The sequence below is a fragment of the Myotis lucifugus genome, unplaced genomic scaffold (genome assembly GCF_000147115.1).
Source record: "Myotis lucifugus unplaced genomic scaffold, Myoluc2.0 scaffold_34, whole genome shotgun sequence".
NCBI lineage: Eukaryota > Metazoa > Chordata > Mammalia > Chiroptera > Vespertilionidae > Myotis > Myotis lucifugus.
The window spans coordinates 8,675,108-8,694,840 of NW_005871082.1; the positions used below are offsets into that span (position 1 = coordinate 8,675,108).

General features: G+C 44.1%; 1 protein-coding gene across 1 annotated transcript in view; it reads left to right on the forward strand.

Annotated features, from left to right (window-relative positions):
* KCNK10 (potassium two pore domain channel subfamily K member 10) overlaps positions 1–19,733 on the forward strand; it is a 103,448-nt gene that overhangs the window by 48,400 nt on the left and 35,315 nt on the right. The window contains exon 3 of the mRNA XM_006086982.3: positions 12,418–12,535. Coding sequence (XP_006087044.1) covers positions 12,418–12,535 — 118 coding nt within the window. The remainder of the gene's footprint in view (positions 1–12,417; positions 12,536–19,733) is intronic.

The following is a 19,733-nucleotide window of genomic DNA, read 5'->3' on the forward strand; positions in this document are numbered from 1 at the left end:
GGACATGTGTGGGCCTATGAAGGGTCTGCAAGTGGTCCGTGTGGCTTGAGCTGAGCGGTGTGGGAAGTGAGGGTAGGGAGGCTGGGACTGGGGTGGGGATAGGATTTGGGAGGTGCCCAGAGAGCCTTGCCGAGGAGTTTAGGCTTTCTGCTGTGGGAAGTGGGGAGTCACTGAAAGACTAAGCAAGGTAGTGGCATGATGAAAGTTTTCTGTTGGAAAGATAACTCTTTCAGCAATGGGGAAGTTCAGTTGGAGGAAGGAGAAATCAGAGGAAGAAAGACCAGTTAGAACAGCAGTTCTCAACCTGTGGGTCGCGACCCCTTCAGGGGTCGAACAACCCTTTCACAGGGGTCGCCTAAGACCATCGGAAAACATATATATAATTACATATTGTTTTTGTGATTAATCACTATGCTTTAATTATGTTCAATTTGTAACAATGAAAATACATCCTGCATATCAGATATTTACATTACGATTCATAACAGTAGCAAAATTACAGTTATGAAGTAGCAACGAAAATAATTTTATGGTTGGGGGTCACCACAACATGAGGAACTGTATTAAAGGGTCACGGCATTAGGAAGGTTGAGAACCACTGAGTTAGAATGATATTGCAACATCATAGATGAGAGATGCTAAGAGATAGAGACAGAGCCACACTTAAGATAATCTGACAAAGTAAACTTGAAAACGACCCATTCCCTGTTCAGCAAAGAGTTCTGGATGCCTGCTCCGCTCTCCACGTCCCTGTCCAAACAGAGGCCACATAGGCAGCATAGCCTGGCCGTCAGCATCCAGACTGGAGCTAACCTTCCCAGTGATCTCTGCACTACTCATGGGCATTGTGACTTGGGGAATGACCCTAGGCCTCAGTTCCCCTTCCCTAATAACAGTGTTCACTTGTTAGGGTGCCCTGAGGATTAAACAAAAAGGCTCAGTTGCTTTTCGCTATTGTGATTGCTACCATGTATTTGGTAGGGAAGGCAGAAAAGGCAACCAGAAAGCCCCTGAGGTGTGGCATCCTGGGGTTCTGCTAAGAGGAAAGAGAAGCAAGTGCCTGAAATGCCCTTTGGGACTTCAAATCCTAAATATTCCAATTGGCCAATTTCCTCATGTTGCTTCTATGAAGTCCTCTTCACGGAAATTGCTCCCCTGAGTGCTGGGTTGGGCTGCTTCCTCCGAGCTGCTGTGTCTTTGTGGCTCGAGCCCAGGGAAGCCACTTAGCAGTTTTCTATTCCATGTAGAGGGTTTACGCTGGCCACCTAGATAATCATTTTTATGCTGAGCTTTGGTGGGGACGCTCAGCCTCGTATCTATCTGGTAAACCCTGGGCTGGCTCTGTTGATCTCAGTTCCTCCTGATGGTTCTCTGCGTGGTTTGAGACACAGTTTCAGGGAACCTGGGGAACCCAGAAGGCTCAGGCAGCCCCCAAGGAGCAGATCACTTGAACAATGTGGTGGCCATTGATTTCAAGGTGTGACTGAGGGCAGGGGCCTTGTATCCTCTGAGCCTGGCTTCCACATATCCCAGTGAGGCACCTGGATTTTCTAGTCTGTGCCCTGGGGCAGGCTACTTAACCAGAGCGGGGCCTCAGCTGGTCAGCCCATAGAGGGCACGCAAGCCCCATCCATCTCTAGAATCTCACCACTGAGACAGGTGAAGGAGTCTAGATGACTGTAACAGGGAAACCCCAAAGAGCTGTTGTGATAAAAAATAGCTACCGCTCATTGGTGGTCTACTTTCCTCCAGGGCCGTTCTAAGTGCTTCCGTCCTTGAGCCCATTTAACCCTTGCAACAAGCTGATGGGTAGGTTCTGTCTTTATCATTCCATGTTAGGGATGAGCAAACAAGTTCTAAGACATTAAGCAGTTTGCCCATGTTAAGTGGGTAAACTGGGATTTCAGTTGGGGGGGGGCGGGTAGAACTCCAGAGCCCATATGTTAACCATTGTGTGATACCATTAACTTGTGTGACTAATGAGTGTTCACTACACTACGCCTGGGCCTTTTCCCAAAGCTTTTACTCCAAGGAAAAGCCTGGAGGGAGAAGGAGGGATATTAGGGAAACCTGGGCTGTCTGACATGGTACTATTGCACTCCAAATGTGGACTATTACAATTGGGGGGGAAAAAAGAAGAAGAAGACATATGTACTACTATTTGTAATACTTTAAACAATAATCTTAAAAATGTGGACTATTACATTTTCAAAGAAAGGGGTGTCCAGGAGGGGGGAAAGTGGGGACACTAGAATCAGGTAGGCCTGATCCCTTATCCCACTGAATGTCAGGCTCCACTTATGAAGGGACCAGGTAGTCCCTCTCATTCGGAATACTGGAAGGAGTGGATGAGATAACCCATATAAAGTGCCTGGCATTTAGTTGGCATTTAGGAAACAATTAGGAAACATTCGCCCTGTTCCATCTTTCTTCTTCAAGGTGAAGTCCAGGGAACAGAACTGAATAGACAGTGATAAGCAGACCCGGAGTACTTGCATTTCTTTGGCAGTGGAATAAAGTAAACTGATTATGTTTTTGGAGTCGCCTTTGCAGGGAACTTGATGTGATAGTCACGCCATCCCAAGAACTTCTTTGTCCAATGCTTTCCCAGGCCACAATTGCTTATTTCCCTGTCCCCAGTACAATTGTCTTAGAAACTCTGTCATGACTAGTCTCGGAGAAAGCAGTAGACGTTCATCTTTTGTAATGCTCAAAGACAAAATCACGAGGCGGCTTCACCGACAGACGGGACAGGACAAATGCTTGTGTCTGTGTGGCTAGGGATCTGTGATCTCCTTTCTCACGCTGTGAATTCTTAAACATTCAAAGACTTTGCATGGGGTCACATGGTGGTGATTTCTCCAGGTAATCACCACATTGACAGGCGGCGAGTTTCATGGGGGTGGGTTCAGTGTAGGATGAGGTGCCCACCAGGGAGGACATGGGTTACATTCACCTCTACTTTTTAGACTCTGTTGGATAATCATCATTGTTCTCATCTGTCTCCTTCCTGTGACTATGAGCTCTTTCAGGTTGAGTCTGTGTCTTTCATCGCCCGGCACAGTGGCTGGCCCAAGGACGATGTGTAGGTTTGAGGAATAAATGAATTAATGGGGCCTTCTAGATCTGTTTGGGAGACCAAGCACCCTTCAAGAAACCTTCCAAACCTTCAAGAAACCAAGCAGAACATGATTTTGTTTCTGTGCAACATAAGACTTCTCTTTCCATTCTGGTTGTCAAGAGTACTCCTTTTGAATCATCTTCCTGTCTCTTTTAGGCAGGAGAAGATTCCCTTGGTGTCTCCAGCCCTCAATGCTGACATGGTGAGAAATGTAAGGATTTTAAGAAAAAAGTGACACCTGACACACCCATTCATCAGCCTGTGGAAATCCTTGCCAGATAAGCTTTCTCCTTCCTGTTCTGGGTCATCCCCTCTTCCCAGCAGCCTTTGTGCAGGAAGTTTAGGCCATAGCCCAGGCGGCAGGTGACCTCTGGTGAGTGCAGGTGTGGGTTCTTTCTGCCTAAGGACACAGCTCTGATGAGTTGAAGCGTCTCCTCCCAGCTTTGCCCTGAAGTCAGAGGCCTGCCCTTTCTCTAGCAAAGCCGACATGCAGAAGATTGTTCCATGCGGACAAGATTGGGCCTGTGGCTTCTTGCCTGTCTCTACAGGCCTCCACTTCATTATTATTATTGTTTTTATCCCTGGGGTTGTTGATTCCATCACTGTGTAGTGAAGAAGAGCTAAAGCTTTTAAACCAGAAATTAAAGAGCTAATGGAAATTGGCATGTCACTGGAAAAATGAGTTTGCAAATGAGAATTCAGTGTTCAAAAAAAAAGCCCATAAAAATAAAACAAATCCCAGAAATGAATGCTACTGTGTTTACATCTATACATAAATGTGCACGTGTTTGCTCCTTTTTTAGAACAAAGCGAGAATCCCTTTTAGCAAGATTTTGATGGTGTGTGGCTCATACAATTACTTCCATTCCTTGTAATCAAATATATTCATTTAGATAGCTAATATTTACTGAATGCCTGTCCTGAAGCAGGTGCTGTGTTAAGCTCTAGTGATCAGGAAAACATAGCAAAAGGTGCAAGATGCCTACTTCCTGTCCCCCAGAACTTTTGTCTAGTGTCAATAGTGTCCCTGGCTACATTTCCATGGTGTTTACTGTGGCCAGGCTCTGCTCTACATGCTTTCTGTATTTTAAGTCATTTAATCTTTACATTGATCCTTTGAGGTAGGGGTAAGCAGCCAAGAAACAGACAAACTAAATAACCTGCCCACACTTAAGTGAGAAGTAAAAGTGGGATCTGGACTCAGGGTCCAGAATCCATATTTTTACCCACAGTGCTCTATTCTTGGTTGGGGAGACCAACTTGGCTTGAGTGGTTAGTTCGAGCCCAGTGTGACTGGGGCTGTGCACAGAGTAGGCATCTCTGATTCAACCTGTGGGACCCCCAAAAGGACCTCCATTCACCTGTGACCAGACCAGAATATAATGATTACCTGTTGGCTGTGCTCTAGAGGGGCGTGGCTTTTCACCTTCATGCCAGGTGTTGAGGCTGGGTCAATACAGTCTCTTTAAAACTGAAGTACATGAGTGATCACTCAGGTTTGCATCAGTCTATATGGAAAGCATATCTTTTCTTTTCTTCTTGGTGAAAATGGGCAGAAGGGATAAAAAGCTTGCTGATGCAGGTTAACTCCACTGAGTAAATGAGGGTTTTGTCTTTTGTTTTTTGAAAAATGAGGACCAGAAGTACAAATTCCTACTTTTCTTACTGTCATTTTCTCAGGTGGGGGAAGGTGACATAACAGATGAGCTTTAGAAAAATGTTTGCAAGCTGGGCAGACAGATATCTGTGGGAGGGAGGGGGAGGCCAGAGCTAAGAGAGTGGACTTTCACCCAGTCCCCACTCTGGCACTCACTAACTACTGCAGGAGTGGGCAAGTGGCTTCTGTTTCTGTTGTCTCATTTAGAAAATGGAAACGATAATAGGATTTATTATCACAGGATTTTTTGTGAGGACTACGATAAGAAGGCACATTGCAAATGCTGGCAACTATGATTATTTTGAAGAGAATTCTAGAACTTCAAAGTTTCTGGGTCTTCACTTCTGTGTCTGCCCCCACGTCAAACATTGATCATCAGAGAGATCGTGACAGTAGGCGCTGACATTCTCTAAGGGTGCAGAGGAAATGAAATATTAATTTGAGATTAATATTGAACACTCAAGAGCAAGAAAGAGTCAGTAAACAGCTACAATAAAACAAGGTAGAAGAAGCATCTTTTTTTTTATCATGATTTTAGTAATCGATTAAAGTTCAGACTCTCTCCAATGCAGCAGCAATAGCAGGAATAGTGATCTTTGAGTCAGCCCATTCTGCAATGAACCGGAATCCCTGTAGCTGCTTTTGTAGCCCAGAAATTGGCTAGACTCATCTTTGATAGGAATAATCTCAAGTACAGAGACAGCAGGGCGTACATCATACACTCTCCTCAGAACCAGGCTGATTTTTCTGCATCACTCTGCGAATTTGTTATGGAGTCTGTAGAGGTTGAGTCCAAACCGGGATGAACGCTGACCGCTGACAGTGTAAAAGTTTATTGACCTATCAGAGCATATATCCTCACTTCCTTAGTAGACTTGATAATTTCCTCGTGGCTTAAAATTTCTCTTCTTTCATCCTTCCACGTAGTTAAAGAGAAAGAAACTTAATTTTACCTTGTTAGGTACGATTTGGATGGTGAAGGAGCTCCCCCAAATTCGGCTGGATAATGTTTACATCGATTAGTCATGAGTGTAGGTGCTGATGAATTGAGTTTTAGAACATTTCACCCCCAAAGAGTTAACTGGTGGTAACAAGGAAAGCGAGCTTGTCTAAGACCATTGGCTCTGAATGTGTGGTCCAGAAACCTTGGCTTTCTTCCTTTCATATTCTCCAAACAGATTTCCTATTCATCCTGTCCACTCTGCAGCTGGGCTCTACTGTAGACTCATAACCAGGCTGTGAAGTTCTGATGAAAGCCTGCTTCCTGGCTCCCCCAGGGACCTGATGAAAGGCTAATATTTACACATAACTGATACTTAGGACAGCAGAAAAATAAACACCATCATAGTACTCACTGTGGCCCTGAAGTTGCCTTTCTCTTTGCTTGTTTATGGCCTGGATTGATTGATTGATTGATTGATTGATTGATTTTTTGATCATTTATTTGTGGGAACCTCTGAGGTGGTATGGCCATAGGATGCCCAGTCCACTCCGGCCAGCCCGGGCCTGACTACCACATAGGTCATCTGCCTGGGTGGGAGGCGAAGGCACATGGGCATCAGTGCCCTTTCCCTTCTCCTTTCACCTCTCATAGATCCTGGAGCTGCCCAGCCTGGGTGGGAGCCAGCCTGCTCTCCCCAGAGGGTCTGAGATGGGGAGAAAGAAGAACACAGAGGGTGGAGAGAAGCTGCCTTCCCAGCATTTAGGATGGCCATCTTCCTGTTGACAATTCTATTAGTGTCCACAAGCTGTGTGAGCACGGGTAAGGTACTACGCTAGTCCAAGTTCATGTGTCTCATGGGGATGCTAGCCATGACCATCCCGAGAGGTCATCATGAGGGTTAACTGAGTAAGCCTGTGTACTAGTAAGGGCTCAGAAAGGATTCTTGTAATATTGTTAATATTATTATATATGAAATGACAAGGCACACTGTCCAAAATCAAATACACATTTTTTAAAAATCCCTGCTGGAAGGTCCTTCATTTCATAAATAAGGAAACTGAGGCTCAGAGAAGTTGAGTAACTTGCAGGGGCTCAACACAAGTTGCTCCCATGCTCTATCTCTTCACACTGAAGCAAAGACTTCTTGGAATCAGCCCCAGAAGCGCCTTGCTGGGTTGAGTCCAGACTTTCTCTCTGACACCCTCCCACTGCTGTTTGAAATACTATTATTTTTCATCATTTTTTGTTTTTAATTACAACTGACATACATTATTATATGTGTTTAGACATTACACACCTTACTAAGTGGTCATCTCGATAAATCTCCCACCCATCTGACACCATACATTATTACAATATTATTGGCTGTATTCCCTGTGCTGTACTTTACAACCCCATGACTATTCTGTACCAACCAATTTGTACTTCTTAATCCCTTCACCCTTTTCGCCCATCCCTTTTACCCCCTTCCCATCTGGCAACCATCAAAATGTTCTCTGAATCTATGAGTCTGTTTCTGTTCTGCTTGTTTACTTGTTTTTAGTATTCATTGCCATTTTATTGTTAATATATTTTTTCTATTTTTCTTCTTCTTAAAGAAAACCTTTTTAACATTTTATATAATACTGGTTTGGTGTTATGAACAAAAGCTATCATTTAGAATCAAAGGACAGATAAAGAACTTCCCAGACAAGAAAAAAATACAGTTTATCACCACCAAACCTGTTTGAAATAGTATGATGTGGCCTTTTCAAGTGCAGAGACAGCAGGGTGTATATCATATACTCTCCTCAGGACCATGCTGGTGGATGTGAAATTGCCCCTCCCCCTACACCAGGATATTCACTTTTGCTTCGTTGAAATATTTATATGAGAAGCACTTCTGAAGCAGGAGAAATAAAAAGCAACCGTAGCAACCAAATTAATACCATCCTTTCACTTCCTACCCGAGGCCCATCCTACCCCGTGTGTGAGGAGGTAGAAGGATGCTGCTGAGGGTTTGCATTATTAGAGGCTTTTTTGAGTTGAATGCATGTGCCTTTGTTCGCCTCCCAGGGTCTGTGGCTCTCCTTCTATCCATTAATGGCTGAAAGAATGCTCACGTTTAATACATTTCTGAAGCCACTTTCACAGCCACCCCATCGTCCTGCCTCAACCCCTGGCTAGCTGTCTACTCCATAAATCCCTTTGCCAACTAGGACTAAGAATACTGTACATACAGAGCCACCTTTGTGGCCCCCGATGAGGGGTCTTTTCGTTTCACCACAGTGGGGTGAACAATGAAGAAAGTGGCCATGCATGCTGGATTGCACCTGCCCTATGGTCCCAACATGTTTATGAACAGAGCCGCCTTGTATTCTGCAAGCATCCTCAACTGAGCCATACGTCAAATGATCACCCTCGCCATCGGTGTACACCCATAGGGCACCCATCGGTGGCATCCTTTAGCCAGTCTCAGACAAGCTGAGCGATGATAGCACAGCTTTCTTTTTGGTGCCACATAAGGAAACAGATGATCTCACCGAGCACACAGATCATAGGAGAAAAGCCACAGACAGTTAGTGGTCCCCTGTGGGTCATTGTTCATCTCAGTGTCGAGCTAGCACTCATGACGGTGTCTCACGCCGTCCGGAAAGTGATTTACGCAGCCGGGCTTCGAGTGATGGGATTACAGCACTGGGGACAGTTGGGAGGGAGAGGGGGGTCCACGTGATCGTTACCCCTGTCACTCTTCCTTCACATCAACCTGAGGCCTGCCTCACTGGGGAGAGGCTGCAGTTTCTGTTATACCTCCCAGGTGGTCCTGAAGCATAGGGGTAGTGGAGGGAGAATGGAGAGGGAGAGTTTGGGTTGATCTTTAAGCCAAACAGGACACAGCTCAGTGACCTTATTTCACTCTCTGTGTGCTCAGACATTTCTAATGGGCTGGCTTATCTTCACTTTTGCAGCCTGAGTACAGAGAGGGAGGCGGGGCAGGGGAGAAGCAAATTAAAAGCAAATACATTTAATTTTAAAATGTTTTCTTGAGTTCAAACAATTAAGAGCCTTTGAAAATCTTTTAGAAGATGATTAAAGTTAGAACTATGAACTCAATCAGAAATATTCTTATTGAACTAAAAATGATGCTATTAATTCAAGTGATAACAGTTGTTTGTGCTGGGTTTTCCCTATGTGTACATAACCCAAGTGTGCTGATTTGTTTTCATGCTGGTGGTTTGTTGGAGTCTTTCTGACTCATCAGATCTAGAGTCAAACCTCATGCCCGGGACTAGGGATTGTATAAAGCCTTAGCAAGAACTCAGTGACTCATTGAAGGGCTTATCTTTCTCATTATTCCCACTGTGCCTATAACAATGCTTATATTTAACTTCCACAAAACCGCTTCCCAAAGGCATTTGGGTGTAGAGCCCACTTTACTGAAGACTTGGGGGAGCGAGAGCGGGATTTACATCATAGATAAAGCAAGTTAAAGGTGGATACTGACAACAATCCTGGGCAGCCCTGGCTGGTGTGACTCAGTTGGCTGAGCGTCATCCCATGCACCTTCAATTCCCAGTCAGGGCACATACCCAGGTTTGGGGTTCAATCCCCAGTCAACATGCGTACAAGGGGCAGCCAATCCATGTTTCTCATATCTGTGTCTCTCTCTTCCTTTCCCTTCGTTTCTCTCTAAAATAAAAAAAATAAAAATAATTTTTTTTAAGTCCTGGGCAATGCTGGAACTGACCTGGAACCTCCCACATGTCAATTGACACTCCTTTCTCTCTTTTTCCTTCCTCCCTTTCAGGGATTCTTCTCTCTTTATTCTGCTCTCTCCCTCTCAGGGTGTAAAATCAACCTGTCCAAATTTTTTTTCTTTATTTTTAAATTTAATTTTTAATGCAACACAGTTAAGCTGTTACCAGCTCCAAGAGCCAAATAAGGTTTGGTGCTTCCACTTCAAAGAATTCATCTCATTAGAATTTATCCCTTGGGAGGTCCCTTCTGCCTAAACTCTTAGACGATGCCAGTCCTTCCCCCTCATCTCTGCCTGGAGGCCAGTATGGCTGTGGGAGAGGAGTGTGTTCTGGGTACCACATGCAAAACCATGGCTTGGGCCCAGTCAGGGTTTGAATCCTGACTTCTCTGCTTCCTGGCTGTGTCCCCTAGGGTAAGTTACTTAACTTTTCTGAGCCTGTTTTCTTACCACTGAAGTGGGAGATAATTTTACTTTTTTGCAAGTTGTACAAAGGATAAAATTGAATAACACACAACTAGTACAAGTTGTACAAAGGATAAAATTGAATAACACACAACTAGTACAAAGGATAAAATGAAATCACACTTCTATAGTTTCAATTGATAAATACTTTACATTATTTATTTATAAATTGCATAATTCAGAAAAAAAACAGACTTGAAAAGTATTTTCATATGCAGTACGGGATCTGCTTATGATGTTTGTCGGCAATACTCAGCACAGGGAGCAGTACGGGATCTGCTTATGATGTTTGTCGGCAATACTCAGCACAGGGAGACTTGGTTGAAACCAAGCTCTCTTTGCAGCTTCATAGAAGTTGGAAATATTCATTATTGATGGCGTGATGTGAGGTCACCTAAGTGCCTGAGACCCAGAGCTGCTCCTGAGGTATGATGCCCAGGTGGGCCCATCAGCGCTGAATATATAATGAGGAGATAAACACTAGTTAGGGCCTGTTGCTGGGTCTGGTGGCACTCACAGCGAAGGGAAAATGGATATTTTACTAGCAGAAAGGACTCGCCATCTGTCTTTTCTCTACAGCAGAACAGAGCAGAGCCCCTGATGATTGTTGTCAATTAGGCCGATTTAAACCATTGGCAAAGATAGCCTGTACGCACCCCATGCAGCTGGATTTTAAATTCTGGGGTGCCAGGGTTTATGTTAGAAACAGTGGCCAGCATAGTATTTCATGTTCTTAGAGAAAGGAAAGAATCGACTAAAGATTTAACAAAAGGGGATTTTTTTCCATTATCCAGTCAGTTGTGCAAGGGCAGGCCAGATCCAGCCCACAGCCTGTTTTTGTGCAACATGTGAACTAAGAATGGTCTTTGCATATTTAAGCGTTTGTAAAAGGAAAGGATAAATATGCAACAGAAACCATACGTGCCCCAAAAGCCTAAAATATTTATTATCTAGTGCTTTATGGAAAATGGTTGCTGATCCCTGGTCTAGAGAGTTTGAAATATCCCAGGCTCATAAAGGCAACGTATAAGGGTGATTCACTTTTTCACTTGTGATCTGATTTTGTGGCAACCATGTCTGTTTTAACAAAGCTTAAAGGGCATTATTTAAGGATAAATACAGGGTGTCCCCCCCCAAAATGTATACCCACTTTAATAGCTGTTATCTCAATTTTGAAAATGAAATGTATTTTAATAAACACTGCCTTTATAATTATTCAAAGTGTGTGTATACATTTTTAGGACACCCTATATAATCACATGTCAATATTGTGTCTTGGGGAAGGCCTAGGCTGGGGCGGAGGTTGGGTGGAAGGGGGGCAAAAAGGGAGAAAATGGGAAACATCTGTAATACTGTCAAATAGAAATATATTAAATATATATATTTAATTGCATCTTGTAGGCTCCACCTGGGTTATTCAGGGAACAGGATCTCTAGTTGTTCTAGAAGTTGCTCTATGTCTGTCACCTCGCTCTGCAACTCCCACCTGTCCCTTCCTGGCCCCAGCTCACCTGTTTGCTCTTCCTCCCTGCTCTCCCCTCTCCTCTGGCCTGAAAGGGGTTGGCCGGGTCCAGCTTAGAAGGGCTGCTGAGAGATTTTCACTTTATTCTGCACAAACCTCCCAGAAAAAGCAGACCCGGATTAGACCCTGAAGTCTGAGCACGCTCGGGGAGGGCGTGGGCAAAGGCCCAGGAGGGTGAGGGTCTGTCTCATGGAGTGTCCTGCCCGGGCTGGAGGACTTAGTAGTATCATCAATGTGGCCAATTTGGGGGGAATTTTGAGGTGTATGGGACTCCAAATCCAGTAGGTCAGTAAGGAGTGACTGCTGTTTATTTTGAAAAGGAGCAGTATGTGTCTGTGTGTTGGGGAAACAGTGAAATGACATTGGCTGTTAGTTAAAGCCTGACTTGGTAGAGGGCATTGAGCTAAGTCCATTACATTGGACCATTTCATTGAATCCTCCCCACCAGTGTGTGGGGAAGGTATTAGCATCCCCAGTTTGCCAAGGAGGAGAGTTAGGCTTAGAGAGGTTAGAGTAGCTTCCGAAAGGGAAGGTAGTCTGACCTAGTAGCCCAAGCTCTTACCTCCTGTGCTCCTGAAACAAGCTCAATGTAAGACTTTCTAACAAACAGAAAAGAGTCAAAAGCAGCAGAAAGCCTTTCTTTCAGGAATGACCACTTTGGGTAACAATTTTCAGACAACCCTTCTATGTCTTTGCAAAGCAATCTGTATGCAATTTGCATAACCCAGGGCTGGGTTGCATAAACCTGTGCCTACAAATTTGACACAAATGGCACCATTACTCTATACCCTAACTTTCCCCCACTCACACGCATTTTCTCATTTTAATTAGTGGGTGTGTAGGGTTTCTCTTTGTGACTGTACCCTCATTCACGTAACCAGTCCCCTGTAGATCACTGCAGGTTGTTGAGCAGGAAAATTCTTTTCCTTTAACTTTTCTAACCCAGCCTCACGCTCTCTCACTCTCTTTGCAGCATGCCCTTGACGCTGACAACGCAGGAGTGAGTCCGATAGGAAACTCCTCCAACAACAGCAGCCACTGGGACCTCGGAAGTGCCTTTTTCTTTGCTGGAACTGTCATCACCACCATAGGTAACCGTTTGCTTGCCACTCTCGCTTCCTCTGCAGGCCATCCTGAGGGATGGCGCTTGTCAAACTTCTGTCCTCGCAGAACACTTGGCAGCGTAAGGCTGCAAGGAGGCTTATGAAACACTGTCACATGAATGCAGGGGTCGTCGTGGCTTTCAATGAAAGGCAAAGAGGAATGAAGAACTGCACCTGGTCGGGTAGCTTGGTCGGTTAGAGTGTCGTGGTGATAGCCAAGGTTGCGGTTCAATGGCCAGTCAGGGCACATGCAAGAATCAACCAATGAATGCATGAATAAGTGAAAAAAAATCTCTCTCTCTCTCTCTCTCTCTCTCTCTCTCTCTCTCTCTCTCTCTCAAAATTATTTTAAAAAATGAACCAGCCTGGCCAGCATGGCTCAGTGGTTGAGTGTCAACCTATGCACCAGAAGTCATGGGTTTGGTTCCAGGGCAGGGCACATGCCCAGGCTGTGGGCTCAATCCCCAGTGTGGGGTATACAAGAGGCAGCTGATCAATGATTCTCTCTCATCATTAATGTCTCTATCTCTCTCTCGCCCTCTCCCTTCCTCTCTGAGATCAATAAAAATATATTAATAAAATAAAAAAAGCAGTGAGAGACTCAGGAGCTTTTAGTTTGAAAGAACCTCATGACAAGGTTAAAGTGAAAAAATCCAAATATGAATCAGGCAGTTGAACTCAGACTGCTCGGTTGTGCTCAAATTCCTTTTTAAAAATTGTACTTTTTATTAAAGTTATATATGAAAGAACCATATAAATGTTCTAGAAGGTTTGTTTATGAAAAACAGCAGTTTTTCACCTCCCCAGGGCAACCACTTTATGCTCTTTTGCTTGGTTATTTTGATATTTATCTCCATGACTCTGAATATCACACTCGTGTAGCCACTTCCTGAATGTTCAGGTTTTAGGGATTATGTCTTGACTTCCTGTGGTGGAAGGTGAGGAGTTAGTTCTCTTTCATCCGCTCCACTGGAGACGGCTCTCTTCCCATCCTCCTGTCCTCCCACTGTCGTTTCATTAGATCAAAAGTGAACATTTGCATTTCTTGGACTAGATAAATGCTCTTCACAACTGATCATATGGTGATCTATAATTACTTCTTTCCTGCAGCAATTTTTGTTGTATAATATTTGCGTGTCTCTGATACTGGGGGAGTTTTGTATTTTTATCTTAGGGATTAACTTTATAAGTATAATAATATATAACAACTCAGTGTTCTAATATCTAATATTTCCCTATTATGGACAATGATGTCGCCCTCTGGACAGCATCCTTTTAATGTTTACTTTTAAATTATTAAATATACTTCAGCTGATTTTCCCTCTTTAGATGTATGATACCTCTTGGCTCTCAACTATAATATAAGGTGAACTTAGCATCCTCCTCCTTTCCCTCTTCCACTATCAATTATTACTCTGTGTCATTCTATAACATCAGGGTATATCATTTACATTCTGGTCTGTTCTCCTGATACATTTATTTTAGTTGTAGTTCTCAGTTAAATGTCGTCAGTATTCATCTCTAGTCTTTTTTGCCATGGTTTTCCTCATCCTCACCCGATTGGCTGTAATTCAGCTTCAAATGGTTGCCTTAAGAATGGCTCATGGGCCCTAACCGGTTTGGCTCAGTGGATAGAGCGTCGGCCTGCAGACTCAAGGGTCCCAGGTTCGATTCCGGTCAAGGGCATGTACCTTGGTTGCGGGCACATCCCCAGTGGGGAGTGTGCAGGAGGCAGCTGATCGGTGTTTCCTCATCCTCATCGATGTTTTTAACTCTCTGTCCCTCTCCCTTCCTCTCTGTGAAAAATCAATAAAATATATTAAAAAAAAAAAAGAATGGCTCATAGGAGTCATATTCCCTGGTCTTGTGTTGTTCAAAACAACTTTCCCCTTGAATGGCAGTTTGGCTGGAAATGAAATCCTGACTCCCATGTTTTTCAAGGTGTTGTAGGTGTTTCGCTCTCTTCTGATGTTCATGCTGTTGTGGAGAAATCTCATGTCAGCCCAATATTTTTCCCTTTTGTAAGTGACTTGATGTTTTGCTCAGCTATGCAAAAGATTATGTCTTTATCTTTCATCTGATACCACTACTCGGTTTTGTTCCTTTGATTTTAGGAAAGTTTTCTTGATTGTCATCTCTAAAAGTTTTCTCTGTTGTATGGTTTTAGTTCTGTCCTTTGGGGATTCCAACTACACATATATTATCACTTTTCTGCCTGTATTTTATGTCTGTAACTTTCCTCTGTGCCTTTTTAACGCTTACGATTTGGTTCTCATTTTGGTAATTTTATCCTCTCCATTCCTTTTGTGTGTGTTCTTCACAGCGCCTATCCTGCCATCTGTTCCTTCCAATTTTATTTTCATTTCATGATCATTAGTGGATTTTTTTTCCTTCCTATTTCTTTCCTGAATTCCATTAGCTCCCATTTCGTCTTCACTAGTTGTCCCACTACTATTTTCCTAATTTCTTGCATTGCTGCTTTGTGGTTTCTCTGTGCAAATGCTTTGAGGCGATGACTTCATAGTTTGTTACAATTTTGTCTGGTTGGGGCGACATTTTTCTACTGACTGTCTTCTATTCTTTGGTAAGTTTTGCTGCTCTTTTCACATTCTCTTTAAAAAATGGAAGCTTAATATTTATGCTGGGCCAGGTTTTTGTAAAATACTTGACACCAAACAAACTGGATCTTCCTGTACCAGCTATCTGCTGAATGTTAAATGGGGCTGGGAGAGGAGAGCAGGGAGAGGCAGGTAGCTAGCTGTTCAGGTAGCACATCCCAAGACTCTCCTTTCCTGCTGCCAAAGAGACGGCAGGCCCATCTGTGTTCTTCTATGAATAGTCCTGCCTCATCTGTTTTTTGGACCAGATTAAGGCGGGAGGGTTGTGGGAGGCTTAAGCTGCTCTCCCTCTTCAACCTATATCCACACCTACTGCAAACAAAGATATCTCAAGTTCAAGGTGACACCCTTGCCGTCATAATTGGATTTTTACTGGCACTTTGTGAGATTTGCAACTGATGGGCTCTTTTATCATTCTCTGCATTTCTTCTCATTATTTTCTTTTCCTAAATGGTGGAATTGCTAGGTGCTATTCCTCTCCCAGCTCTGCTGAAAATGAGTTTGACAGGTATCTTCCCGATTACAATAGTGAAGTCAATAAAAATTCTCATTCAAAAGAATGGGAAACGCACAGCACTGCCCATCCATAGAAATGAAGGACAGGCATTGGGAGGCCCCTCTGCCCTTGCAAGGGGAGGGTTCCTTCCTTAACACCTGCAAGGAGCCCTCCCATCTGCTGCTCTCTGAGACCAGCTATGCCATCAGGGAGGCTCTTCTCCCCCTTGTCCTTCATGACCACATGTTAAGTAGGTGCCTAAGGGTATGCCTCCCTTGGGGGGATGCACAGCTTTGGTGATCAACTTCTTATTGGTGTACGTTTAGGAGGCTAAGGGTTGTTTTAGAGGCACCGCATTTTGTTTTTGTTTTTAGACCTAGCCTTTAGGATCTGTGTTGTTTCTACATTGGCACAATCAAGAAAGTTATGTGCCATAGAAAATTTGGAATGAAAGAGAATTGTTCTTTTTTAAAAGACTCTTCATCTAATTATATGTCAGAGTAGATTCACACTTGCAAATCTGCTTATCCATTAAGATAAGCTATTACAGATATTAGAGGTGTGCGTTACACTAGGGTCTGGAGGCTAGAAGCCTTTTCAGACACTCCAGACAAGATTAGTCCACAACCTCACAGCCCCAGCAGGAAAAACATTCAAATTTTCTTGTTTTATAAAGTGGCTAAATCAGGGTCTGTATGATGCATTGAAAAACACTACAGCTGTATTGGTATGAGTCCTGACGGTACTTATTGTGTCAACTTCTTGAACAACTGTGTTCATTGGCCCACATAATGTTATGTGATAAAGGAATGGTGTTTCTAATAAGAAAATTTGATATGTAACATTTCCTGCCTTTTTTATATGCTACTTATAGAATCTTTGAGTTTGTGCAAATGACACGTAGTCCTTGGTTTCTGATGCCTGGCATCCATTTACTTATTCTGAAAACCATTTCCCCAATGTTCCTCTTCCCCACTCTTGGCCTCCAGGTCTCAGGGGAAGAATCACCTTGTCTAGACTAAGAAATCCATTACTTTGCACCTGAGTGACCACCGTCCTTAGTTAAGAGATGGACATAACTCATTGGGATTAGCCCAGTAAGAACCTCAGTTCCTGGACTGTTACTTGACCTTTGGAGGAAGTGACTTTCTGTCTTACCGGAGGTAAATCTGGAAAGAGATAGGCCCAGGCCCCTGCCAGTCATTTTCTTCCTTTGATGAATTGCTATGCCTGGAACTCAGCTAAAGAAGCAGAGTAAGAAAGGGGGAGTGAAAAACAGGCTTCTTTTCACATCTTTTGAGCTTTGGATGGAGCTATCTGTGAAGTGTTACGAAATACATGCTAAATCTCCTGTTTACCAGGCTCCATGCATTTCCTTTTCTGCCTAACCAGCCTGCATCGGGTTTTCTATTACCCAGCACTGAAAAATACTAACTAATACACATGTATGGGTCAGAGATCATGGAGGGCCAGACAGTATCCTCTGACCTTCCTGGCCAGGGCCTGACCTTGCTGGACACTGCTGCTGCCATCGCCTACCTCCTGTGGGCCACATGCTCTAGATTTAAAGTCTTAGGCAGAGCATCCTATTGGATGAGCTTCTGGGTTCCTGTGCTTGTGTCCTGGCTGCTTGGGAAGGTGCTGCCTCTGTAGTGGGAGGCAGGACACTGTGTCATACCGAGGCACAGGCTTGGCACTTTTCCCCCAAATCTGAAGGAAGGTGGATGTTGAACAAGAAACGGCTATAAAACAGGCATGAAACAAAAACACAAATAAAACCCAAACCATAAGCCTACTTCAGTATCATGGCTCAGTGTTAGTGCTAGAGATTGGGTCCTTGTTCCATTCAATGAAAAAAAAAAGGCTATTTTGTCCCTCTTTCTCAATACATTGCAAAAATAATGTATTGTAAGATGGCCACCATTTAGCTAGCTAAATTTTAACTCCAAAGTGGAGAGTATTTATAAAGTCACACAGTTTGAGAATTCTAAAGAGAACCATAGTACAATGTTAGTAGAATAATGAGATGAGGAAATAATGGTTTTTCATCATTTATCACATGCGGTAGCAAAGCTTCTAAGGAAAATCAGAACTCACCAATCCTCTTAGTTTTTCCTGAGAAATTTTTCACAATTTAGGAGTCAGTCAGGGGGAAGCTGGAGCTGAGGAGCTGTCTTTTCATTGTTTGTGAAGCACCAACATTACCCTGCTTGCTTGAGTTCATATACAACATAATACTGGAAACATGTCCCCCTACTACTAAGCTTCTCTGAAAAACAATCTTTGGTGGGTTCCATGGCTTCTACCATCCACACTATGATCCCATATTGTTGGAGGCCGAAGCTGTTTCTTCCTTTAGCATCACCATGAAAACTGCTGTACATGAAGTGTGGTCTTCACCGTTGGTTGTTTCTTTGGAAAGATCCCCAAGGGATTGCCGTGGCAAAGGTCATGAGCCTTTTAAAGGCTCACCAAATTGCTCTCCAGAAAGACTTTCACGGGCTGCATGAGGTTATGTACCTTTCAGACACACAAAAACGTGTTCACTGCTTAGAATGTAGGCAGAGAGATCTGAGGAATAATAGATTCTTTTCTGAAAAGCAGCGATACTACTGATACTACTCAGTATCAGAAGTCTCTTTTATCTGAATGGATCAAGGCCTTCTTTTTTTAGAAAGCTTTTCTTGTACTCAGACATACAGAAAGATTTACAAGTGTATGGCCAAAGGGAACGCAGTTAGGCATTTTCCAAGCCAGGAGCCCCGCCACGAGGAAGAAGGGACTCAGCTCCGTCTTTGTTGAGGTTGCCCTGTACCTGTCCCCTTTCTCAGTAACTAATGCTGATGTGAAAAAGTCCCACCTGCCCTTGAATGTGGACTCTGCTGGTAGATAATCCAGTAACTAGCTTTTCTAATCATGACACTCACTCTTGTATGCAGAGACTTCCCCATAAACAATCACCAACAGAAGGGCCACAGGTGATGACATTCTGACCAACAGCTCCCGAGTGCAACTGGAGTTTAGTCTTTGAGGCATTTTTGGATTGAGTCACCGGACTCCACCCACATCAGTGAGAGCCCGCGGTCAGGTTCCAGATGGTAGCCAGTAACTGTGTTACTTGCCTGGCAGCCTCATTTCAGAGTTGTGCCTGCCAAGGAACCTGGGCAGCTATTTCTAATTAACCAGCGCTTGGTTGGAAGTTTAACCCATGATTTTGGAAATAGCAGTCATTGTGGCCTGCATTCACTGAGCACTTGCCAGGTTCCAGGCACTGTGCTCCACACGCCTTCTCACAATCTCATGAACCACAGGAGGCAGGTACTATTTATTAGCCTCATTTTACTGGTGAGAAGACTGAGGCTCAGAGACATTAAGTAACTTGCCCAATATCTCACGGTGAGGAGGCAGTGGAGTTTAGTAGCTTCATTCAGCAGGACCAGCTACAGAATGTGTGGGGCCCGGGGCACAATGAAAATGTGGTCTCCTTGCTAAGAAATGAGTACGAATGTCAAAACGGCAACAGCAGAGCACTAACCACAGCACGGGGCCCTTCGAAATGGGGTTCTGTTTGCACAGGTTGCACACCCACCAAGCCAGCCCTGTGTACAAAGACATTCTGGTTTTAGAATGCACACTTGTCACCACACAGCAGGGCTGCATAGCACGTGGGTTGGCACAGGTGTGACTTTGGCACGTAAATAGCACATAGGAGCATCATCTGTGTGCTCCTCGGGCACACGTCCTCCCTAAACATCGGCCTCTCTTCGTGGGACTGTTTCCTAGCTGGGGGTCAATGGGGCTAAGCCCCACCTTGGTCCTTCTCAGACGTTGCAAACGGTCCTCAGTGGGCTCATCTCCTTTGAAAGTCACCAGAAGCCAGTTGATGGAGTAGCTCCTTGGACGTCTTTTGTTTTACTTAAATCCAGTTCCAATCTTCTGGGCTAGGTCTGCCTCATTGATTGCTTCTCTGGTAGCTGTGTATCCCCTCTCATTTCCCAGCTTTCACAGCCCCCTGCTGCACCAAGAGATGCCCGCACCCCAAGTCCAGCCATGGGCCCGCCCAGGTCAGTGA